Raw genomic sequence first — 26,367 nt, 5'->3', positions numbered from 1 at the left:
ACGTAGCAACCCTAACCTACAAGATTTTAATGTTGAATAAGACAAAAGGTGTGTTCATTGAGACTGGCACAATGAAGCTGACAGGAGCATCTAAATGACACTTGTGGAAGAATGTACAAGAGCATCTAAATGACACTTGTGGGAGAATGTGAAACATGAAGGTAAAACTCACCAGGGGGCTTGTAGGTAGCGCTAGGTGGACAGAGCAGGCAGACACAAACAAGACCCTTTCAGCAATTCATCTTTAATATTGGGGAAATAATGTATTGTAGATCACTTTAAAACACTGTACAGCAAGGCTGAGGTTTGTATCTTTCCAGTCAAATTCTTTTGTAAAATCTGGTTTAATATCTAACAAAAGGCACAAAATCTGCACAAAAAAAAGTATCCCTGAATGAATAACTTAATTAAAAGAGTCAATGTTAGTAACCATAACCCCACTTAAAAACTTGTCAAACGTTCAGCATGCAATTGTTTTCACGCAAAATACACAAATTTTGTATTAAAAGATTAATCGCATCTTGTACTTTTTGTAATATTCATGGAATTAGTTGATCATATTCCATGTTTATTGAATATACTTTCACACCCATATCTGTACATTTTATTGCATATGAAAATGTCTTAAGACAAGTACACATCAATGAATCTCCTTATCAAAAATCAAACCCACCGCTTGAAAAAGAAAAAGAGAAATGCATGCAAAACAGAAGAGGTTGAGGTCTAGCTTGTCCCGAGGCAGAAAGTTGTGAGTTATGGATGAAAATAAAATGACAGAGCCAGACATGAGAGGTAAGACCCTCACTGTAAGGTTGAGTTCAGTGTTGTGTTGGATTTAAGTCCATGTGGGCGTGTACATTATGAGTTGTATTCAAGTGCTCCCTCCAAGATCTTCAGCGCTCTCCCTCTCTCTCTTTACGTTCATATGTGCTTTACCATCCACTGGATGAGTAGCCAACCAGACTTCTCTGTGCATGTCTCTCATATATAGAGTCCAGTGGTCTTTCAGTGCTATATTTACTTGTCTCTCACTCATTCTTCCCAGTCCCTCCTCCATCAGAAGACCAGTCTGTTGACAGTGTTGAACCCCCCACCTCCTCCTCCTCCCCCGAGGGACCACAGCTGCCCGGGGGTTCGTTGTCATCTGGTCCGTTGGGCCTGAATGAGCAGGAGGCAGAGGCCGCCTGGAGAGCTCGGGTCCGTGCGTTCAGCTCCTGTTCCTATTGGACAAAGGAGTTCGGGACCATTAAACACTGTTCAGAGGGTCGTTCATTAGGGACAAATGGAAGAAAACAGAAACAAGCAGGGACTACCTGGAGTTTAATTTTCCGTTGCAGAACGGTTTAAAATGTTACCTGTCCTAATGAGCATGACCCAGGAGTTTGGGTATTCTGTCTGAGCAAGAAAATGCAGCTCTGCTGTCCTCTTGTGGTTACTGCAAATGTGTGGTTGAAACTTATTTTTTTAGAGATTAACGACTCATGAAATTTCACTTGACTAATTGCATCTTGAAAGCACAAAGGAAATGTGTAACATGTGTATGGTTGGCTTTCTGAATACTTGCAACATGTTTTGATCAAAGCTGGTTCTGAACTACTTTAATCCCATCAATGGATACATGGAAAACAGGGTCCTGTTAAATTTTGAACATGGGCACAAATTGAAAGGACAAATTCCAAAAAAAGTCCAAAAGAGAAGAACAAAGCGTGACTTGACATTACCAGAAATACCATGAAGAATATGGAAACGTGTCTGACATATCAATGCCACTCCCACAAAAAAATAAAACTTATTTTCCCCACCATCACTGACCTTGCTGATAACCAGGGGCGCAACTTTAGTTTTAGAAGTGGGGGGGACATAATTTATATATTAAAAAAAAAAATGTATCCAGTCAGATAAACACGCCAAACAGCCTACCGACTGCTCAGAGGCGTCCGCATGTTCCTAAAGCACATGGTTGCCTTGTTTTGTATCACATTCCAATGATAAAACTGGGGGGGACAAAAATGCTATTTCAGAATGTGTAAGGGGGGCATATCCCCCCCGTCCCCAGTGAAAGTTGCACCCCTGCTGATAACTACTTTGTTGAGGGAAAATGTACTGATACTATTATGATATGTTGTCTCACCTAGCCATCTTAAGATGAATGCATTAATTGTAAGTTGCTCAGGAGAAGAGCGTCTGCTAAATGACTAAAATGTAAATACGCATGCACCTCAGCGTCCCATGCTAATCAAGCAATTAGAGGAAGGTTATTGGAGGCTAGCGTGATCATAAGTGAACACATTCCACTTCCCTGGGCCAATACATTAGCATAGCCTAATGCATCATTTAGGTCAGGATCACACTAAACGGTTATGCTAATGGCTGCGTCACCCCTCCTTGGCCTGTATTTAGTGACAGAAATGACATGCGCCGACAGGTTGGGACTGGAGGGCTTTTTATAGAGATAATTGGTTGGAGTGAATCGGCTTTTCCCCCTTCTGCTACCCTGTTATCTAAAACTGGTCATGGAGAGAGATAAAAGTAGGTTATTATAATATGGTTGTTGTCCTCTAGTGGTTAAGAGGGTGGGGGTCAAAGGTGAGGCTTGTCCTACTTGTAAAGCCAATGGAAGAGGCTGCTTACACGTCACCAATTTAAGAGTTCATTCGATGAAACAAAAAATGCACTGATAACTAAAGAGACGATTTCCTTTTTTAAGGTTTCAAACCAAAAATGAACATACTGTAAATGAAATTGAGTAGAGCCCTTGGATAAACACGAGCAAACAGAAAACGCCTCATCCACTACACTGGAACTCCTCATCCACTACACTGGAACTCCTCATCCACTACACTGGAACAACTACACTGAACTCCTCATCCACTACACTGTAACTCCTCATCCACTACACTGTAACTCCTCATTCACTGTACTACTGTAACTGTAACTCCTCATTCACCACTGTAACTCCTCATTCACTCACCTCCTCACACCCCTTCTCTCACCTGTAAAAAGAGCTTGTTGTCCTTGGTGACGGCGTCCATCAGTTCTTTCTGCAGCGGAGGTTCAGAGCCCAGTCTCATGCCGTTGGCCGTCACTCCCCCGGTACTGGTCTGCCCCCTGGTAACATCCTGTTTCCGGTAGATCAGCACGTAGGCCGTGTCCTTGGGGAAACGGTTGGTGACGTTCTGAACCGACCCCAACGAAGTGAACGTCACCCTGCTGTCGTTGAACAGCAGCCAATCCCCGGCCGCCTGGCCTCCGTACACCTCCACTTCCTGTTTGGGATGAGTCGCCCCGGAGCAAGTGAGTGCGATGGGCTCAGTCTGCCCGTTCCCAGACTCCTCCCCCAGGGCGAGGGGATTGGCTAGGTGGTGTTGGGCTCCGTCGGCCCCATTGAGGTTGCGGCCGTAGGAGTAGTAATGGCCACTCTCCGACGACATCCCAGAATGCATCACTACAGAGCTGAGGACGTAGGGAACGAACCGGGCCGCCGGCCACACCCCTACCTCACTTTCTCCTCCTGCCATCCCGTTGTCGCCCTCTAGCCCAGTCTCCTCCTCCTCTCTCTGCGACGGCTTCAGTTTCTTGGCCAGGTTTTCGCTGCTCTCGGGTGAGTCCACTTGGAGTGGAGAAGATGGTGGCAAGGAAGAGGACGAAGAGTGTTTGGGTGGAGGGGCGTGCACAGGCAGTCTCATGAGCGGCGGGATGGTGACGTTGTCCAGAATCTTGCGGCGCACGTGGCACTTGGCGTCGTAGGAGAACCTCAGCAGCGTGAGGATGAGGTACTCGGGCGCCGCCACCACCCTCATCCCCCGCTCTGCCCGCTGCAGCGAGCCACACTTCTGGCAGAAGTAGGCGTTCTCCTTGTCCAGGATCTCTGGCGCCAGGAAGTAGTCCACCAGGTCAGGAACAGACAGCGGTGGCTCGCTGGACCCTGGAACAAAATGGACGCCGGTGGTGGAGGCCGTGACGGGTTTGGGAGAAGGGCCTATTTCGGGAGCCTCGCTACCCCCGTTGACAGCCCCCTGGCAGGGGCCCCGGGGTTCCTCTGAGGGGCCCTCGGTCTGAAGAGGGCTGGAGGTGGAGGAGGGACAGAAAGCCAGGGATAGGTCAGTGAAAGGTTCTTCTTTCTCCGAGACGCTGTTGCATGTCATACAGCGGATACCCGTGTTCAGCCTGCCTCCAAACATCCTCTCAATCAGCGTCCTCTCATCATTCCCCTCGGACTTCCCCTCCACAGGGGCCACGGGTGACACTCTGGCATCCTCCGCAGAGGTTTCACCCCCGGTGTTGTCACTCGGTCCGTTGCCAGGGGAGACATTTGGCTTGGCTGTCATGAGAACCTGGATGGTTTTCTCCTCTTCGTGTAACCTTGGCAACAGAACACAAGGAGACAAGAGAAAGTTCAACCAAAAATACAACATGCAAATGAATGTAACAGCATAATAAATGGAGCTGTCCTTTTCAATAACACCCATTCGAGTGAACATGAATTCTTTAACTTCTTAAAATCCTTCTCTCAAAACACTAGATTTATACATACATTCTTTCCATCTGTACCTGGAGTCATACAGGTTTTAGGAGCTGTAGGGTGCTCCAGCAGTCTACTAGATGGTATACTACCTGTCCAGGAGGAAGGAGTTGTAGGGTGCTCCAGCAGTCTACTAGATGGTGTACTACCTGTCCAGGAGGAAGGAGTTGTAGGGTGCTCCAGCAGTCTACTAGATGGTGTACTAAGGAGCTGTAGGGTGCTCCAGCAGTCTACTAGATGGTGTACTACCTGTCCAGTAGGAAGGAGCTGTAGGGTGCTCTAGCAGTCTACTAGATGGTGTACTACCTGTCCAGGAGGAAGCGGAGGTACTCAGAACAGTCCTGCTGGGATCCTGCATTGAACCAGGGGGGCCGAGACGCCTCAAAGAAGACTCTGGGGGCGTACGCTGCCCTCTGCAGGAGAGACACACAAACTGAATAATCACTCACCGAATACACACACCAAGTGAAACGTCAGGGATGGATCCATAGTCATTTCCATTGAAATGGCCACTAACAGCAGCGGGAGACAAACCTGGGTGTGTGAGAGGAAGGTGAAGAGGAGCTGCAGTTTCTTCATCAGTGTGTTGGCAGTGGCATCATTCAGACATAACGATAAGACATGCCTCCTGAAACTGGGACAGGACCATAGAAGGGTTCGTGCAGGGCATTTCATAAGAACTTCCTGCATAAATATTGCAGCATTATATCATTCTATTGTGAAGAGGATTCAAGTCAGAATGTATATACACAGCTTTGTTAACCATGCGGTCAACTCAATATAAATGCAACGTGTAGTTGTGTGTGTACTAAATCCACTACTCACTCTGTGGCTGAGAAGAGTGTCTGTATGATACTGTTCATGTAGCAGGTGTTTCCCAGGTTGATGAGGCCAGTCTTGCCCGTCTCAGACTTGCCCGGCAGCCTCAGCAGGCCTGAGGCAAACGAGTTGGACTGGGACGTCCAGGCACTTTGGTTCAGAACCAGCTTGATCTTCTCCTCACCGGGCCCAGGTAGCTCCTAGAGGGGAGGGAGACAGCATTCAGACACTCCATACACCCTGTTTACTATACATGAGCTGCATAGTATTGTACACTGTCCGAATTTTAAAGGACTATCCTTCAATAATGACGACATTACTACCACCCCCCCTGTCAGGTGGATCATAATATAAAGGACAGTAAATGTTTGATACATTAAAAAAAGGGCAACACTCGTGTGATCACTCGTTGTCAAGGTGTCTTACTTTGATGGCCTCCAGGATGTCGTCGTAGAGGTCAGGGAAGCCAGAGTACTGGTACATCATACAGTGGACGAGCTCTGTGAAGTGCAGCAGGAAAGCCTTACTGGTGGGCAGGCCGTCATGCTTCAGACTCTGAACCAGGTCCACTATGTGTGGCACGACCTGGGGAACACACGTTGATTGAACGTATTGTAGACAAACATCTACATTAAAGTCGTTTAGCAGGCGTACAGTTAGCGCATTCATCCTAAGATAGCTAGGTGAGACAACCAACACATCACAGTCGTGGTACGTCAATTTATCCTCATCAGCAAAGTCAGTGCTGGTAGACATGATGTTCTTGGTCATATGCACATCACATCTGTTACAAGGTGGAAAGGTGCAGTGTAGGAAACTAGGCACTGCATATAGCAGTAGAATAGCACTAAACACACTGATGTAGTGACTGGTAAAAACATCAACCTTCACATGCTACATTAAACCTCCCTTTTTGTCATGGGGGGGGGGGTCACACTGACTTAAATGTAATCAACCTTTTAAAATGAATTGACAATCATGGCAGATGAAACCACCACCGGTCAACTAAAGGACTTTAAACACTTCACACCTCATTAGTGGAAGAGCCCTGCTGAGAGGAGAGTACTTCTGGGAAATGGAGTTTAATGGAGCCTGAAGGTATTTCAGCTAAATAGGGGGAATGAGGGAGGGAAAGACATGCGGTGCGCAATAGAACGAGTTGTATTGTGTGTTTCTTACCAAGTGGAAGGCCTCAGGAGAGTGTTGGAAACTCAGCAGCATATGGGAGAGAACCACTAGGGCCCCCTGTCGCACGATGGGGTACCACAGACGGTTGAACACCTACACACAAAGATAAAACATACAGCATATGGGAGAGAACCACTAGGGCCCCCTGTCGCATGATGGGGTACCACAGACGGTTGAACACCTACACACAAAGATAAAACATACAGCATATGTATTGTACACACACTGACACAGAAACACACAATTCAGAAGTGATACAGCTAGACACCATACTGACCAAACTACAGGAACACATTTTCGTTCATGTGATCATCTATTCATCAGTTCTAACTGAAGTTACTCTGTAGTTATAGATGCCATCACCATAGAGTTTCTAAACCCAGAGGCGCAACATCGCAAGACTTCCGGGAACGCTTGCGAAACAGATCAGGCCGGGGTTTGATACGTCAAGTGAAAAATTGTTCTGCAGTTGTGACTCGTCTTAAAATCTAAAGCTACAGCTTAGATTCCAGCCAATGTCTTCAGTAGTTGAAAATGTTATTACTCCAACCTCGTGAAAGTGACAAGTTTTCATTTTTGTCAAATACTACTTTATATCGAAGGAGTGCTTTTTATTTAACGGTCTGCACATGCACAGTTCAGCGCTAGACGACCGTTCGACACGATGACGTGTTTCTGCGTGTGGGCTTAGCTTGCCAACGTCGCCTACAAGTGTGATCGGGGGTTTCTATTGGAGAAGCAGTTTCTGCCTATCTTCATACTGTACTGTCTTTGCTATTACCATGTGTATCTACCATCTTAGTTCATTGGTGCATTGACACTCCCTGCTGAGGTAATAATGGTCAGTACACTACCCACCAGTTCAATCTTAAGCAGGGTGACATCTATGAGGATGGTGAACTTCTGTACCGCAGCCAGCCCCTTCAGCAGGGCAATGACCCACATCTCCACATGGTGGGCCAGAGGCCAGGACAACCAGTCAATCATCCTGAGGAAGGAAAGAGAGAGATGCAGAGAACAGTAAATAAGGGCAGAAAAGCTCTATTAAATCACTAGATCTCATCTAGTATACACACTGCAAATACAACGGATTCCTTTATTCAGTTTAGCTAATGAAAAAACACAGTAAAGGCACCCAGTGACCTGCAGAGTGCTTGAGTCATGCTGGTGTCTTTGACGTTCTGGTCGGTGGTAAGGCTCTTGATGAGAACTGTGATCATCTGGAGAGGTATGTGCTGGACCAGGCTGGCTAGGGCAATGGAGGGGTCGAAGGAGGGGTCTGTGCAGAACACATAAAAAGTTGAGTATAATTGACTGATGGTTTTTTTTTGGGGGGGGGGGGGTCACAGCTTATGAAATATGTCCCAATTGTATTCAAATGTCTTGTTTACAACCTCTACCCTAACCAACTGACCCAATGCAAGTCTGATATTGAGCGGTGCATGATCTCTCCACCACCCTGGATCATTAAAATGACAAAGAAGTTACTGTTCCAAGTCTCAAGCATGTGTTAACAAGCCTGACATTCCTAGTTTTTCCATAGGTGGGCGAAGGTAGTCAAATTGGTGACTGCATTAGAAAATACTATAGTGTACTTTACTTCTGTACAGTAAAAATTGACATTGTATTTGAAACTGCTAATTTTGTTCAAAGGATTTATAAAACTTTTTTTTAACTAGGCAAGTCAGTTAAGAGCAAATTCTTATTTACAATGACGGCCTACCTGGGAACAGTGGGTTAGCTGCCTTGTTCAGGTGCAGAACGACAGATTTTTACCTTGTCAGTTCGGGGATTCGATGTAGCAACCTTTCGGTTACTGGCCCAACACTCTAACCACTAGGCTACCTGCCGCCCCAACTTGTATGGGGCATTGATGCATAGACACATACAGTGCAATTTGTGCGTGTGTGCTCATCTGTGACTGTGTGTGGTGCTCCCTCCCTCAGTCTCACCAGTGGAGGAGATTATAGCGAACACCTCCTGCAGAGATGGCAGCAGTGTGACCGGCTCCGCCTTCCAGATGTTCTGCAGCAACGTGCTGACCTTGGTCACCTGGTCCACGTACTCCCTCAGCTCCCGCTCCTGGCTGGCAGGACAGTGGAAGTACCCAATGGTCCTCACCAACTGCTGGCAGAACAAAATGGCCGCCTTCTCACGGGGGATGCACTGTACGAAGTCTGAGAGCATGGTGGCAAGACGGGCGCACAGGGCTGGCTCAGGGCGTTCGCACACCATCCTTAGGATTTCTGTCTGGATGATGGAGAAGATATCCAGCACAGAGGGGCAGCTGATCAGCAGCCGCAGGCAGCCATGGATGTAGTTGACCATGGCCGGGTCCTTGCGGTCCAGGGGACCGTAGCCCTGTTGTAACAGGCCCAGGACAAAGTCTTTGCTGAAGAAGATCTCAAAATCAGCACGGTGGTAGCGTGCATAGGCCTCCAGCACCTGGAAGCCAACCTGTTTTTGGAAGGCGTCTTCACCCAAGAAGATGAGGCGAGTGGTGAGGGTGTACAGGGCCTGACATTGCTCCGCCGTGACCTCTTTCTCTGCGGCTTCAACTACCTTCTTCACGATGGCCTTCTTCACCGGGACTGAGTGAGAGGAGCTGACCAGCCCCTCTAGAATCTTGTCCATGATGGCAGGCGATCTATAAAGCTGTGAGGGGAACGATCAGGGAGCAGTCCACACCTAAAAGACGAGAGCGAGCAGGACATCAACCACCATTAGTGACCAGTTACTTATTCTGGCTAGCTTTCCATTTCTTCTTGGCATGTTCACCACAGCTAGCTAGCTAGACGTATGATTCGTTCAACAACTTGTAAATAACCAACTGTAATCGTTTTTACCATTGTTGAAAATGTATATAAGCATAGCAATATCACAAGGCTATGACGCTAGCCACAGGTAAACAAAAACAACACAGCATCATGCTTTGCCTTATCATCACAAAGCTAGCTAACTTAGATAGCTAAACAAGTTACCACATTGAGCTAGTTAGAGTAACCACAAGCAGCATGTTATCGAATTCAAATTACCTGAGATTAAAAGCATTGATGCACAAATAAAACATGTGTGGATAATAAACTATTTTTTCGTAATCTAGCTAGTTAAAACGTTCTTTAACAAACTAGCTAGCGATGCTAGCATGACGTTAGCTGTGTATGGTATTGCAACAAAGCAGGCCGGAGATGTCACTAACTTAGCTAGCGGAAATGTATCTTCCCAAACATCACGTACCAATATAATTCATAACACCAGCATCCGATGAAAATATAATAAAATGCCAGTTGACATTAGTCGCCTGTTGACAGCTCATTCATCTTTTATTTTGACTTATAAAATCAGCTGATTTAAAAGCCCTGCAGAAACGTCATTCCGATGGACCATGAATTTTTCTAGGAGTCTTCTGCTGTTGACGATCTCATTGCCTGTTTAATAAAGAAGGAAAATGGCATCTATAAAATATATAAACGTTTTGAGAATTACAGGTTTGTTTAAATACAAATATAAACATACTGACAATGGTTTGTAATGACTTAAAACGAAATGTATTATTCCACGGACCTCTTTTACGCAGTAACTGAGCTCATAGCCATTGGATAGGCATAGCATTTGGACTGGTAGATGTAGCAGATGGGTTATAAGTACATTTGTGCAGTTTTTGCATTTTGGGGGGGGAAACACGCAGCCTCGCTAACAAAGTATCGCGAGACAAAGCGGAACCTTTGTGAACGCGGGTAGCGGGGAAAGGAAGCTAAGCGAATGAATCACTTGTAGCCAGCCAGTCTCTTTCATAATAAACAGTAGGACTATAGCAGCGTATTTTCTGAAATAAAGTTTTTGAAAACCATATCTGCCATTTATAGGCGGACGAAGTAATCGAATAAACAGACGATCTGTTTAAATCGAGGAAGAAATTCGGTAGCAATGTCCGAGACTGGAAACGGCGTGGAGCTGCGGAAAGAGCAAGCAGTTGAACTTGAAGAAACCGGAGGAGGGGAGGTGAGCCTGAACAAAATAATAATAATACAAATTCTGAGCCCATCATTAGAAAAAATGTCTCAACAACTTTTAGATTAGGCTAAAATCAACCATATGTCCTTTGTGACTTCCAAATCGAGCCATCTCAAACTTTGTCTTTGCTAGCTCGAGTTGTTTAGCTAGCTAGCATTAGCGTCGTTAGCTAACGTTAATCGACAGCTCCGACCCATCTTCCCGGAGAGTGTGTCTCGAGGTACTGTATAGTAGATCTATCAGCTAGCCTGTTTCATAAACACTCATCTAACTATGCTAGCTAACGTTACAGCTAATACACTTTATTTTAATACGCATCAAGGGTTTCTATACTATTGTAGCAGTTGTTTACATCTGTTTGACGCTGCATTCGATCCTATGTATTCTTGTGCAGCTTATCTCACATTAAGACAACTGGGAAGTCCCAGTCAAGTCGTGACGTCAGTGATCTTCAGGTTGGGAAGTCGGAGCTCTATAGCAGTTTTTCCCGAACCTGGTCCTCGAGTACCCTCAACAGATTCGTTGTTGTAGCCCCTTGACAAACACACCTCACCCAACTCATTTAGGGCTTGTTGACAAGTTGAACCAGGTATGCTTGTCCAGGATTACAATACAAATGTGTACTGTTGGGGGTACTCGAGGACCAGGGTTGGGAAACACTGCTCTAGAACGATGCCCAAGTTTCAGACTTAGAATTCCGTTCAAAATATTTTTCCCAGTCGGAGATTCTTTTTTTCGAGTTCCCACTTGTCTTGAAGCCACTTAGGTCAGAAGTCTGAGATTTCTGAGTTCTTAGTTGTTTTGAAAGTGGCATTGCATTCCTCTTTTCCAGGAAAAGGATGATGTGTCAGAGGCAAGCAAGGAGGAGTCTTCTGAAGCCGGACAGGATGCCCAAGATGAGGACCCCTCTTCATCTACAGCGCCAGCCTATGAGGAGAAAGTGGTAATGGCACACTGCTAGATGTTCATTTACAGTTTTAATTTTACATTTACATTTAAGTCATTTAGCAGACGCTCTTATCCAGAGCGACTTACAAATTGGTGCGTTCACCTTAAGACATCCAGTGGAACAGCCACTTTACAATAGTGCATCTAAATCTAGTAAGGGGGGTGAGAAGGATTACTTTATCCTATCCTAGGTATTCCTGAAAGAGGTGGGGTTTCAGGTGTCTCCGGAAGGTGGTGATTGACTCCGCTGTCCTGGCGTCGTGAGGGAGTTTGTTCCACCATTGGGGGCCAGAGCGGCGAACAGTTTTGACTGGGCTGCGCGGGAACTGTACTTCCTCAGTGGTAGGGAGGCGAGCAGGCCAGAGGTGGATGAACGCAGTGCCCTTGTTTGGGTGTAGGGCCTGATCAGAGCCTGGAGGTACTGAGGTGCCGTTCCCCTCACAGCTCCGTGAGGCAAGCACCATGGTCTTGTAGCGGATGCGAGCTTCAACTGGAAGCCAGTGGAGAGAGCGGAGGAGCGGGGTGACGTGAGAGAACTTGGGAAGGTTGAACACCAGACGGGCTGCGGCGTTCTGGATGAGTTGTAGGGTTTAATGGCACAGGCAGGAGCCCAGCCAACAGCGAGTTGCAGTAATCCAGACGGGAGATGACAAGTGCCTGGATTAGGACCTGTGCCGCTTCCTGTGTGAGACAGGGTCGTACTCTGCGGATGTTGTAGAGCATGAACCTACAGGAACGGGCCACCGCCTTGATGTTAGTTGAGAACGACAGGGTGTTGTCCAGGATCACGCCAAGGTTCTTAGCGCTCTGGGAGGAGGACACAATGGAGTTGTCAACCGTGATGGCGAGATCATGGAACGGGCAGTCCTTCCCGGGAGGAAGAGCAGCTCCGTCTTGCCGAGGTTCAGCTTGAGGTGGTGATCCGTCATCCACACTGATATGTCTGCCAGACATGCAGAGATGCGATTCGCCACCTGGTCATCAGAAGGGGAAAGGAGAAGATTAATTGTGTGTCGTCTGCATAGCAATGATAGGAGAGACCATGTGAGGTTATGACAGAGCCAAGTGACTTGGTGTATAGCGAGAATAGGAGAGGGCCTAGAACAGAGCCCTGGGGGACGCCAGTGGTGAGAGCGCGTGGTGAGGAGACAGATTCTCGCCACGCCACCTGGTAGGAGCGACCTGTCAGGTAGGACGCAATCCAAGCGTGGGCCGCACCGGAGATGCCCAACTCGGAGAGGGTGGAGAGGAGGATCTGATGGTTCACAGTATCGAAGGCAGCCGATAGGTCTAGAAGGATGAGAGCAGAGGAGAGAGAGTTAGCTTTAGCAGTGCGGAGCGCCTCCGTGATACAGAGAAGAGCAGTCTCAGTTGAATGACTAGTCTTGAAACCTGACTGATTTGGATCAAGAAGGTCATTCTGAGAGAGATGGCGGGAGAGCTGGCCAAGGACGGCACGTTCAAGAGTTTTGGAGAGAAAAGAAAGAAGGGATACTGGTCTGTAGTTGTTGACATCGGAGGGATCGAGTGTAGGTTTTTTCAGAAGGGGTGCAACTCTCGCTCTCTTGAAGACGGAAGGGACGTATCCAGCGGTCAGGGATGAGTTGATGAGCGAGGTGAGGTAAGGGAGAAGGTCTCCGGAAATGGTCTGGAGAAGAGAGGAGGGGATAGGGTCAAGCGGGCAGGTTGTTGGGCGGCCGGCCGTCACAAGACGCGAGATTTCACCTGGAGAGAGGGGAGAAAGAGGTCAGAGCACAGGGTAGGGCAGTGTGAGCAGAACCAGCGGTGTCGTTTGACTTAGCAAACGAGGATCGGATGTCGTCGACCTTCTTTTCAAAATGGTTGACGAAGTCATCTGCAGAGAGGGAGGAGGGGGGAGGATTCAGGAGGGAGGAGAAGGTGGCAAAGAGCTTCCTAGGGTTAGAGGCAGATGCTTGGAATTTAGAGTGGTAGAAAGTGGCTTTAGCAGCAGAGACAGAAGAGGAAAATGTAGAGAGGAGGGAGTGAAAGGATGCCAGGTCCGCAGGGAGGCGAGTTTTCCTCCATTTCCGCTCGGCTGCCCGGAGCCCTGTTCTGTGAGCTCGCAATGAGTCGTCGAGCCACGGAGCGGGAGGGGAGGACCGAGCCGGCCTGGAGGATAGGGGACATAGAGAGTCAAAGGATGCAGAAAGGGAGGAGAGGAGGGTTGAGGAGGCAGAATCAGGAGATGGAGAAGGTTTGAGCAGAGGGAAGAGATGATAGGATGGAAGAGGAGAGAGTAGCGGGGGAGAGAGAGCGAAGGTTGGGACGGCGCGATACCATCCGAGTAGGGGCAGTGTGGAAAGTGTTAGATGAGAGCGAGAGGGAAAAGGATACAAGGTAGTGGTCGGAGACTTGGAGGGGAGTTGCAGTGAGGTTAGTGGAAGAACAGCATCTAGTAAAAATGAGGTCGAGCGTATTGCCTGCCTTGTGAGTAGGGGGGGGAAGGTGAGAGGGTGAGGTCAAAAGAGGAGAGGAGTGGAAAGAAGGAGGCAGAGAGGAATGAGTCAAAGGTAGACGTGGGGAGGTTAAAGTCGCCCAGAACTGTGAGAGGTGAGCCGTCCTCAGGAAAGGAGCTTATCAAGGCGTCAAGCTCATTGATGAACTCTCCGAGGGAACCTGGAGGGGGCGATAAATGATAAGGATGTTAAGCTTGAAAGGGCTGGTAACTGTGACAGCATGGAATTCAAAGGAGGCGATAGACAGATGGGTAAGGGGAGAAAGAGAGAATGACCACTTGGGAGAGATGAGGATCCCGGTGCCACCACCCCGCTGACCAGAAGCTCTCGGGGTGTGCGAGAACACGTGGGCGGACGAAGAGAGAGCAGTAGGAGTAGCAGTGTTATCTGTGGTGATCCATGTTTCCGTCAGTGCCAAGAAGTCGAGGGACTGGAGGGGGGCATAGGCTGAGATGAACTCTGCCTTGTTGGCCGCAGATCGGCAGTTCCAGAGGCTACCGGAGACCTGGAACTCCACGTGGGTCGTGCGCGCTGGGACCACCAGATTAGGGTGGCCGCGGCCACGCGGTGTGGAGCGTTTGTATGGTCTGTGCAGAGAGGAGAGAACAGGGATAGACAGACACATAGTTGACAGGCTACAGAAGAGGCTACGCTAATGCAAAGGAGATTGGAATGACAAGTGGACTACACGTCTCGAATGTTCAGAAAGTTAAGCTTATTGACTAAAATGATTAAAATGATACAGTACTGCTGAAGTAGGCTAGCTGGCAGTGGCTGCGTTGTTGACTTTGTAGGCTAGCTGGCAGTGGCTGCGTTGTTGGCACTACACTAATCAAGTCGTTCCATTGAGTGTGATAGTTTCTACAGTGGTGCTATTCGGGGGCTAGCTGGCTAGCTAGCAGTGTTGATTACGTTACGTTGCGTTAAAAGAACGACAATAGCTGGCTAGCTAACCTAGGAAATCGCTCTAGACTACACAATTATCTTTGATACAAAGACTGCTATGTAGCTAGCTATGTAGCTAGCTACGATCAAACAAATCAAACCGTTGTACTGTAATGAAATGAAATGAAAATGTGATACTACCTGTGGAGCGAATGCGACCGGGTTGTTGAGTGAGGAAGTTCTATTCGGTAGACGTTGGATAGCTGTTGGCTAGCTAGCAGTGTCTCCTACGTTAAGGACGACAAATAGCTGGCTAGCTAACCTCGGTAAATTAAGATAATCACTCTAAGACTACACACTCTAAACTACACAATTATCTTGGATACGAAGACAGCAAAGACAACTATGTAGCTAGCTAACACTACACTAATCAAGTCGTTCAGTTGAGTGTAATAGTTTTTACAGTGCTGCTATTCGGAAGACGGTGGACGTTTGCTAGCTGGCTAGCTGCTGGGCAGATAGCAGTGTAGACTACGTTAGGACGACAAAATACGATAATTACGCAATTATCTTTGATACAAAGACGGCTATGTAGCTAGCTAAGAAGAAATTGCTAAGATTAGACAAATCAAACCGTTGTACTATAATGAAATGTAATGAAAAGTTATACTACCTGCAGACCGAAGCGCTCGGATGCGACCGCTCGCAGTATACTGTAAGTCACAACAGTGACTTACAGTATATCCGGTTGTAAGCGTAATTTGTTGCTCACAAAGTTTCACTGCTTTTCTGTGTGTAGGCATCAGACCGGACCAACAGATTTGAGTACCTACTGAAGCAGACAGAGGTGTTTGCCCATTTCATCCAACCTGCGGCCCAGAAGACCCCCACCTCCCCGCTCAAGATGAAGCCAGGGCGCCCTCGTGTCAAGAAGGACGAGAAACAGAATCTCCTCTCGGTCGGCGAGTGAGTATACAACACGACACTCAGAACAACTTGACCCGATGATTCGTCAGTCTTCCGTGGGAGTACATTGGGTGTACGTGTGGGGCATTTGATATGCTGTCTCTGATGAATTGCGGGTGCCCCTTTCTCTCTTTGACAGTAACCGTCATCGTCGCACAGAGCAGGAAGAGGATGAAGAGCTGCTGAGCGAAAGCAGCAAGACCACCAACGTCTGCACCCGCTTCGACGAATCTCCCTCCTGTAAGCAGTCACATGGTTTTACTCATTAGAGCTACAATATATAACTACTTGGGCGACCCGACCAAATTCTCATATAAATGCGTGTTATAGATCTGTCGTTCTCATTGAACGCAAGTCTAAGATGCGGTAGATCTGTTCTAGGTACTCATTTTCTATGCTATCCATGGTTAAGTTTAGCAAATTTTTACTTTCGGTTTTGTACAAACAGCTGAAAGTACAAAATGTTATGGAAAATACATTTCACAGCCGTTTAGATGGTACAAAGATTCTCTACACTAAACTTGCTTGTTTTGTCACAAACTGAAATTAGGTGAACTATTACAATTTTAGCATCCATGAAATTGCTTCTGCATAGTGCATCTTTCATGTAGCAAAGTCCTGACCGGGACTACTGTAGTCCATATTTGAACGGTAAGTATGTCAAACTTGTGCAATACTGAGTATGTTGTGCTGTATCTATCTCCCAACAGTTGTAAAAGGGGGTACAATGAGAGACTACCAGGTCCGTGGTCTGAACTGGCTCATCTCTCTGTACGAGAATGGAATCAACGGGATCCTTGCTGATGAAATGGTAGGTTCTCATTTCAAAATAATGTGAAAAATATTACCTTTTTGGATTGTCCGGTAGTTCTACATGCATATCTCTTGATCTGTGTGTGTGTGTAAATTATTGTGCTTTTTTAAAATATATATATATTTATATATCTCTCACCTTGCCTGTTGTCTTCAGGGTTTGGGTAAGACCCTGCAGACCATCTCTCTGCTGGGGTACATGAAGCACTACAGGAGCATCCCCGGGCCCCACATGGTGCTGGTGCCCAAGTCCACCCTGTACAACTGGATGAACGAGTTCAAACGTTGGGTCCCCTCACTCAAAGCAGTCTGCCTCATCGGAGACCGAGAGCAGAGGGTGAGCTATGAGCAGCAGCAGACCACATGAATTCTCTGATGTAAAATGAACAGGACATGTTGATTGCTGTAGCTCAACTGGAAAGCATTGGGTGGTGACTGTGGGACAGTGTTGAGGCTTATGTGTTTTCAATGTTCCATATGGGAAGAAATGTTGTCATGGAAATAGTCGGTTCATCTCTATCTCCTTCTGCAACTGAAAACGTAACACGTAGATTTCCTGCGACAAATGGATAATGGATATTCATGCAATCCAATGCAAGTTAGTCATTTTTCAGTAACTTGTACTACAGCAGTTGCAACGCGCGTTAGACTGGTGATGTTGCTGATAACCCTGTACCCTCTTTTTCCCCAGAATGCCCTGATCAGAGATGTGCTGCTGCCAGGGGAGTGGGATGTGTGTGTCACCTCTTACGAGATGCTCATCATAGAGAAGGCCGTGTTCAAGAAGTTTAACTGGAGGTACCTGGTCATCGACGAGGCCCACAGGATCAAGAACGAGAAGTCAAAGGTTAGGGAGCTTCTAAAGTTGACACACACACACACACTGTATACATATTTGAATAAATGTAAATATGAGATTTAAAATGTGTATATAGACAAACAAAACGTCAATGGGCTCAACTCACAAAAGACTCTTAGATGGTTTGTCTGACCCGAGTATGTTTGCGCTGTAGCTGTCAGAGATAGTGCGTGAATTCAAGACCACCAACCGCCTGCTGCTAACCGGCACCCCACTGCAGAACAACCTCCACGAGCTCTGGGCCCTGCTCAACTTCCTGCTGCCAGACGTCTTCAACTCCTCAGAGGTAAGAGGCAGATAAAACAGGATGAACTGTAATGTACCCGGGGGGAACAAATTGTTGAACACACAGACAATTTCCCTCCATTAATACTACAGTTTTAAGAATAGGCTTAGTAACACTTAGTGAAAATAACAATATTCTCTATTTTTCACTTATTTAAAGGGCCCTGAAAATATGGATTTAACTTTTTGTTTTTCTCTCGAAGGACTTTGACTCGTGGTTTGACACCAACAACTGCCTGGGGGATCAGAAGTTGGTGGAACGTCTTCACACTGTAAGTATCTGAAACACTTCCTTCCATTTAACTGTACTGTATGAATGTGTACTGTGTATATATGAATAGTGAGTAAATAGTATTGTCATCTCTTGGTGCCTTGACAATGTATAACATTTTATGTTGTTCTTGTCTATAACTGTTTTTTGTGGATCCAGGAAGAGTATCTGCTGCATGTTCAACGCTAATGGGGATCCTAATGAACTAAACATGTATCCATGTAGGTTTTTATCAAATAGTGTTATGGGGCCCTTACCTTTCATTGGTTCTTCTCTCTCTGCGTACGTGTGTGTAGGTACTGCGTCCTTTCCTGCTGCGTCGTATCAAAAATGAGGTGGAGAAGTCTCTGCTGCCTAAGAAAGAGATCAAGATGTACGTGGGGCTGAGTAAGATGCAGAGAGAATGGTGAGTAGCCCACACACAGTCAACGTATGCCCTTTCCCTTCCAAACAAATTCTTCAGCCCCATGCACTATAATGTGTATTTGAAAACAGTGTCCCGTCTCTCCTCAGGTACACCAAGATCCTGATGAAGGACATAGACATCCTGAACTCTGCAGGGAAGATGGACAAGATGCGCCTGCTCAACGTCTTGATGCAGCTGAGGAAGTGCTGCAACCACCCATACCTGTTTGATGGGGCCGAGCCCGGCCCGCCTTACACCACCGACCTGCACCTGGCCGTCAACAGCGGCAAGATGGCCGTCCTTGACAAGCTGCTGCCCAAGATGAAGGCTCAGGGTGGGTGGACGAAAGACTCCCCTCTAAGACCAGTTACAAAATTGGTGTTTTTATGGCCTGTTTGATGGCTCTTTGGCCCTTTCAACTCTAAAGTTGATATGGAGACTGTGTTGTGAAAAGGCTATTTCAGACTTTTTGTGACTCAAACTACTATGTTAAAGTTGCAGCAATGTAGGCATGGTGGATGATTGATTGGTGGCCATTTTGAACTCCTCTCCCAGGCTCCCGTGTGCTTATCTTCAGCCAGATGACCAGGATGCTGGACATCTTGGAGGACTACTGCATGTGGCGCAACTTCGGCTACTGTCGCCTGGACGGACAGACGCCCCACGAGGAGAGACAGGTATATGACTCCCACTCCTGGATCTCATTAACGGCAGTGGCTTATTACCCTGGTCCCAGATCTGTTTGTGCTGCCTTGGTGTGCCATTGACCATAGGAGTTGACAGGGCAGCACCCGCAGATCTGGGACCAGGCTAATAAATGGCTTGTAAATTCAAACAATTTGACTCGTTGCAGTTTGAACACACTTCATTTAACACTACATTTCCCATATTCCTCTAGATCTCCATCAACGCGTACAATGAGGAGGACAGCCCTAAGTTCATCTTCATGTTGAGCACCAGGGCCGGAGGGCTGGGTATTAACCTGGCCACAGCTGACGTGGTCATCCTTTACGACTCAGACTGGAACCCTCAGGTCGACCTACAGGCCATGGTCAGTACCTCTCATTCACCCATGTTAGTGGACTAATTAGTCAGTCTTTTATATGACATTTTACTATTACTTTAATTAGAATTTGCCCTACAGATTTAACATGTTCAATTTCCCCTAGTTTGAATCATATCACAACAAGTGAGCTTACATTCAATAGAATCTCTCACCAGTAACTTAATTGATCAAGATGCTTCTACCTGGTAACTGTTAGACACTTACCTGATTGGTTCATTTAACTTTTCTTCTCAGGACCGAGCTCACAGGATTGGTCAAAAGAAGCAGGTGCGCGTGTTCCGTTTCATCACGGAAAACACAGTAGAGGAGAGGATCGTGGAGCGGGCCGAGATGAAGCTCCAACTGGACTCCATTGTCATCCAGCAAGGTACTGCACCGGTGGCCATTTTGGATCTCCTCTTCCCAGTTTCAAACCTACACTATTGAAGTCAATGCCTTGGTAATGCAACTGGCTGACTTGTCTGTGTCTACTTTGTCTGTTCTGCAGGAAGGCTAGTGGATCCCAATGCCAACAAGCTGGGGAAGGACGAGATGCTGTCTATCATCCGGCATGGCGCCACGCACGTCTTCGCCTCCAAGGAGAGCGACATCACCGACGATGACATCGACGAGATCCTGGAGCGAGGCGAGAAGAAGGTCAGAACACAGACGGACAAGGGCCTAGCGCTAGCATTGGGCCTAGCATTAGCATTTATCTGCACTCAGATCATTTATATAATATGTGATAGCATTAGCATTGCTATATGTGGGTTGATATGGCAGTATCTAGAGGCCAAACATATTAGCAATGTGTGGCTAGATGCTAACGCTTTGCTGTGTGTTTGTATCTGACAGACCATGGAGTTGAAGGAGAAGATGAACACCATGGGCGAGAGCTCCTTGAGGAACTTCACCATGGAGTCCGACAACAGTGTGTACACCTTCGAAGGAGAGGACTACAGGGAAAGAAGAAGGTGGTCACCAACTGGATCGAGCCACCCAAGAGAGAGAGGAAGGCCAACTACGCAGTGGATGCCTACTTCAGAGAGGCCCTGCGTGTCAGCGAGCCTAAAGCACCCAAGGTAAGCCTCACTACCGCCGGCCTCTGGCTATGTATACGCACGCCACTGGGATAGCTGTGTGGAATGAATCAGACCATCTTTCTCCATGACTAAAACTGCTGTCCTCCTCTTCCAGACCATCTTTCTCCATGAATAAAACTGCTGTTCTCCTCTTCCAGGCTCCTCGTCCACCTAAGCAGCCCAATGTGCAGGACTTCCAGTTCTTCCCCCCAAGGCTGTTTGAACTGCTGGAGAAAGAGATCCTATTCTATAGGAAGACTATCGGCTACAAGGTACAACATGTACTGTTACTAGTGTAACTGTTGGTACATCAGTGATGGTAGGTGCCACTTAAAATCTAATGGATGGGCTCATAGTAATGGCTGGAATGGTATATGTGTTTGAGCCGTCCTCTCCTCACCAGCCTCCTCTGTGGTCAATTATGATGCTGTCAGTATGATAATGTTCCAACAGACGGTGGCCATTTTGTCTCCTCTGGTTTGAAACCAACACAGTCGGTTTAGTTTAGAATGGGATGTATCTGTTGAGTGTTTAAGTGTATATGTGATGTACATTTTCTCCAGGTTCCTCGTAACCCAGAACTGCCCAACTCGGCTCAGCACCAGAAGGAGGAGCAGGCCAAGATTGACGAGGCCGAGGGCCTATCAGAGGAGGAGCTGGAGGAGAAGGAGAACCTCCTCTCGCAGGTAATTGGCTGAAACAAGACCTCCAACTTAAACACTCTAGACATTCATCATAGTGCCCTACTCAATGTCATATTTATAGAACTACATATAGTTCAGTTGAGATTACTCTTCAATGGCTTTAACTACAAAGTAGAGACAAATGTTAGCGTTTGTGGCTAGTGTCGTTACAAACTGTCATCGATCTCTCCAAGGGCTTCACCATCTGGAACAAGCGTGACTTTAACCAGTTCATCAAAGCCAATGAGAAGTGGGGGAGAGACGACATCGAGAACATCGCCAGAGAGGTGGAGGGCAAAACCCCAGAGGAAGTCATGGAATATTCCGGTAAGAAGAAACTGTATCAATCTACTTCTTATATAGCTAGTGGACATTACTCCCAAGTGTATGACAGAGATCTAGAGTATTATGATCTAAACGTGTGTGTACACACACAGCTGTGTTCTGGGAGCGCTGCAACGAGCTGCAGGACATTGAGAAGATCATGGCTCAGATCGAGAGGGGAGAGGCCCGCATCCAGAGGAGGATCAGCATCAAGAAAGCACTGGACACAAAGGTAAGCCATTTCAGTGAGGTCATCATTAACAAGAACAACATTGGGGAGCCAATACCTTTTATTTTGATCAGATGATTGATATAGTTGTGAAAACCTCTGGCCACTCCCAACCCTTCTGAAGGAATGTGTCTGGGCCCTCCCAACCCTTCTGAAGGAATGTGTCTGGGCCCTCCCAACCCTTCTGAAGGAATGTGTCTGGGCCCTCCCAACCCTTCTGAAGGAATGTGTCTGGGCCCTCCCAACCCTTCTGAAGGAATGTGTCTGGGCCCTCAACCCTTCTGAAGGAATGTGTCTGGGCCCTCCCAACCCTGTGTCTGGGGAATGTGTCTGGGCCCTCCCAACCCTTCTGAAGGAATGTGTCTGGGCCCTCCCAACCCTTCTGAAGGCCCTCCCAACCCTTCTGAATGTGTCTGGGCCCTCCCAACCCTTCTGAAGGAATGTGTCTGGGCCCTCCCAACCCTTCTGAAGGAATGTGTCTGGGCCCTCCCAACCCTTCTGAAGGAATGTGTCTGGGCCCTCCCAACCCTTCTGTAGGAATGTGTCTGGGCCCTCCCAACCCTTCTGAAGGAATGTGTCTGGGCCCTCCCAACCCTTCTGAAGGAATGTGTCTGGGCCCTCCCAACCCTTCTGAAGGAATGTGTCTGGGCCCTCCCAACCCTTCTGAAGGAATGTGTCTGGGCCCTCCCCCTTCTGACTGGGCCTTCTGAAGGAATGTGTCTGGGCCCTCCCAACCCTTCTGAAGGAATGTGTCTGGGCCCTCCCAACCCTTATGAAGGAATGTGTCTGGGCCCTCCCAACCCTTCTGAAGGAATGTGTCTGGGCCCTCCCAACCCTTCTGAAGGTCTGGGCCCTCCCAATGTGGAATGTGTCTGGGCCCTCCCAACCCTTCTGAAGGAATGTGTCTGGGCCCTCCCAACCCTTCTGAAGGAATGTGTCTGGGCCCTCCCAACCCTTCTGAAGGAATGTGTCTGGGCCCTCCCAACCCTTCTGAAGGAATGTGTCTGGGCCCTCCCAACCCTTCTGAAGGAATGTGTCTGGGCCCTCCCAACCCTTCTGAAGGAATGTGTCTGGGCCCTCCCAACCCTTCTGAAGGAATGTGTCTGGGCCCTCCCAACCCTTCTGTAGGAATGTGTCTGGGCCCTCCCAACCCTTCTGAAGGAATGTGTCTGGGCCCTCCCAACCCTTCTGAAGGAATGTGTCTGGGCCCTCCCAACCCTTCTGAAGGAATGTGTCTGAAGGAATGCCCTCCCAACCCTTCTGAAGGAATGTGTCTGGGCCCTCCCCAACCCTTCTGAAGGAATGTGTCTGGGCCCTCCCAACCCTTCTGAAGGAATGTGTCTGGGCCCTCCCAACCCTTCTGAAGGAATGTGTCTGGGCCCCTCCCAACCCTTCTGAAGGAATGTGTCTGGGCCCTCCCAACCCTTCTGAAGGAATGTGTCTGGGCCCTCCCAACCCTTCTGAAGGAATGTGTCTGGGCCCTCCCAACCCTTCTGAAGGAATGTGTCTGGGCCCTCCCAACCCTTCTGAAGGAATGTGTCTGGGCCCTCCCAACCCTTCTGAAGGAATGTGTCTGGGCCCTCCCAACCCTTCTGAAGGAATGTGTCTGGGCCCTCCCAACCCTTCTGAAGGAATGTGTCTGGGCCCTCCCAACCCTTCTGAAGGAATGTGTCTGGGCCCTCCCAACCCTTCTGAAGGAATGTGTCTGGGCCCCTCCCAACCCTTCTGAAGGAATGTGTCTGGGCCCTCCCAACCCTTCTGAAGGAATGTGTCTGGGCCCCCAACCCAACCCTTCTGAAGGAATGTGTCTGGGCCCTCCCAACCCTTCTGAAGGAATGTGTCTGAATGTTCTGGGTGTCTGGGCCTCCCAACCCTTCTGAAGGAATGTGTCTGGGCCCTCCCAACCCTTCTGAAGGAATGTGTCTGGGCCCTCCCAACCCTTCTGAAGGAATGTGTCTGGGCCTCCCTCCCAACCCTTCTGAAGGAATGTGTCTGGGCCCTCCCAACCCTTCTGTAGGAATGTGTCTGGGCCCTCCCAACCCTTCTGAAGGAATGTGTCTGGGCCCTCCCAACCCTTCTGAAGGAATGTGTCTGGGCCCTCCCAACCCTTCTGTAGGAATGTGTCTGGGCCCTCCCAACCCTTCTGAAGGAATGTGTCTGGGCCCTCCCAACCCTTCTGTAGGAATGTGTCTGGGCCCTCCCAACCCTTCCCTGAAGGAATGTGTCTGGGCCCTCCCAACCCTTCTGAAGGAATGTGTCTGGGCCCTCCCAACCCTTCTGAAGGAATGTTCTGTGTGTCTGGGCCCTCCCAACCCTTCTGAAGGAATGTGTCTGGGCCCTCCCAACCCTTCTGAAGGAATGTGTCTGGGCCCTCCCAACCCTTCTGAAGGAATGTGTCTGGGCCCTCCCAACCCTTCTGAAGGAATGTGTCTGGGCCCTCCCAACCCTTCTGAAGGAATGTGTCTGGGCCCTCCCAACCCTTCTTATGAAGGAATGTGTCTGGGCCCTCCCAACCCTTCTGAAGGAATGTGTCTGGGCCCTCCCAACCCTTCTGAAGGAATGTGTCTGGGCCCTCCCAACCCTTCTGAAGGAATGTGTCTGGGCCCTCCCAACCCTTCTGAAGGAATGTGTCTGGGCCCTCCCAGGAATGTGTCCTTCTGAAGGAATGTGTCTGGGCCCTCCCAACCCTTCTGAAGGAATGTGTCTGGGCCCTCCCAACCCTTCTGAAATGGTCTGTGTCTGGGCCCCTCCCAACCCTTCTGAAGGAATGTGTCTGGGCCCTCCCAATCCTTCTGAAGGAATGTCTGGGCCCTCCCAACCCTTCTGAAGGAATGTGTCTGGGCCCTCCCAACCCTTCTGAAGGAATGTGTCTGGGCCCTCCCAACCCTTCTGAAGGAATGTGTCTGGGCCCTCCCAACCCTTCTGAAGGAATGTGTCTGGGCCCTCCCAACCCTTATGAAGGAATGTGTCTGGAGCTGGTGTTTGATCATGTCTACCAGAGGCTTACCATACACCCTGAAGGACATCTTTTCTCTCCCTCGTTGTAGATTGGTCGCTACAAGGCGCCGTTCCACCAGTTGAGGATCTCGTACGGCACCAACAAGGGGAAGAACTACACGGAGGAGGAGGACCGCTTCCTCATTTGCATGCTGCACAAGTTGGGCTTCGAAAAGGAGTCTGTCTACGACGAGCTGCGCCAGTGCATCCGCAACTCACCCCAGTTTCGCTTCGACTGGTTCCTCAAGTCCAGGACCGCCATGGTGAGTGAAGTGGCCCCGGGCCGACAGTGGAATTAAGTACAACTTTGTTGTAGAATCAATAGAGTACAACCTGTAGATGGAAATGTGTCTTTACTTCTTCAGTAACATGATAACCATTCATTCAAAACATTACACATTTCAAGAGTTGTGGTTGTATACTTGTGTGTGTAGGAGCTCCAGAGGCGATGCAACACCCTGATCACCCTGATTGAACGAGAGAACATGGAGCTGGAGGAGAGGGAGAAGGCAGAGAAGAAGAAGAAAGGACCACGGAGTCAGTCTTCTGTAAGATCACAACGCTCCACTTCCTGCCCATCACTGAATTCTCTGGTCATGCAGTCCTCTATCTCTATAACAATATCACACAATGTTCTTTTCCACTATATAGTCTTGTCTAAACCAATATTCCATTGTAAGCAGACGTTATTGTATGAAGTGACGATTTTTATGATCATTTGAGCTGACACTCCTTTTCTGTCTTCCTCTTCATCCCACACTTCCTCAGGCTCAGAAGCGTAAGGGAGAAGGGACCCCAGACCCGCGAGGAGGCCGCAGGAAAAAGCTAAAGCTGTGAGGCGGTGGTGGTCAGAATGAGGGCAGCGGCAGACAGCAGTATAGTAGTCGTAGCGTCTGTTTGTTTTGTACGGGTTACCGTGGTGATACATGATGATGATTTACTGTATAAAACCCAAGAGGACTGAACTTTTCTTCACTATAGCGTGTCGTTCTATCTAGAAGATTCCAGGAGGGAACCTATGTTCTTAGTGTCGATTTAAGGCAGCCCCCCGTACCTCTCTGATTCAGAGGGGTTGGGTTAAATGCGGAAGACACATTTCAGTTATACAACTGACTAGGTATCCCCCTCTCCCTGTTGTATTCCTTCTATTCACAGGCCTGCTAGTAGGGACTAACTGACATACTGCAGCTGCGCTGATTTAGTTGAATTTTCTTTTTGTTGTTTTAGTTTTCTACCCTTTTTTACTAGTACTTGAGGTGACGAGAAATGTATTTATGCCTGTTGGTTATGTTATCACATTCCATTGATTGTACCGATACCTGTATGTACCGATACCTGTATCTACCGATACCTGTATGTACCGATACCTGTATGTACCGATACCTGTTACCTGTATGTACCGATACCTGTATCTACCGATACCTGTATGTATGTACCGATACCTGTATGTATGTATACCTGTATGTACCGATACCTGTATGTACCGATACCTGTATGTACCGATACCTGTATCTACTGATACCTGTATGTACCGATACCTGTATGTATCCCCCC

At 48.0% G+C, this 26,367-nt stretch overlaps 1 protein-coding gene and 1 pseudogene across 1 annotated transcript; one reads left to right on the top strand and one right to left on the bottom strand.

Annotated features, from left to right (window-relative positions):
- Nucleotides 1–551: 551 nt before the first annotated feature.
- LOC115137501 (ubiquitin carboxyl-terminal hydrolase 38-like) lies at nucleotides 552–10,180 on the bottom strand. The gene is given in 13 exon segments (XM_029673831.2): nucleotides 552–1,112; nucleotides 1,115–1,220; nucleotides 2,994–4,362; nucleotides 4,829–4,935; nucleotides 5,057–5,156; nucleotides 5,348–5,541; nucleotides 5,768–5,926; nucleotides 6,521–6,622; nucleotides 7,388–7,517; nucleotides 7,673–7,808; nucleotides 8,482–9,217; nucleotides 9,767–9,957; nucleotides 10,094–10,180. Coding segments are annotated over 11 exon segments (3,141 nt in total). The 5' UTR covers nucleotides 9,164–9,217; nucleotides 9,767–9,957; nucleotides 10,094–10,180; the 3' UTR covers nucleotides 552–1,056.
- A 103-nt stretch (nucleotides 10,181–10,283) lies between these two features.
- Nucleotides 10,284–26,213, top strand: LOC115121886 (SWI/SNF-related matrix-associated actin-dependent regulator of chromatin subfamily A member 5-like; annotated as a pseudogene).
- The last annotated feature ends 154 nt before the right edge of the window (nucleotides 26,214–26,367 follow it).

The sequence above is a fragment of the Oncorhynchus nerka genome, linkage group LG11, assembly GCF_034236695.1.
Source record: "Oncorhynchus nerka isolate Pitt River linkage group LG11, Oner_Uvic_2.0, whole genome shotgun sequence".
NCBI classification, from domain to species: Eukaryota; Metazoa; Chordata; class Actinopteri; order Salmoniformes; family Salmonidae; genus Oncorhynchus; species Oncorhynchus nerka.
The sequence above is the reverse complement of the archived record's forward strand: the minus strand, read 5'-3'. Positions and strand labels throughout refer to the sequence as shown.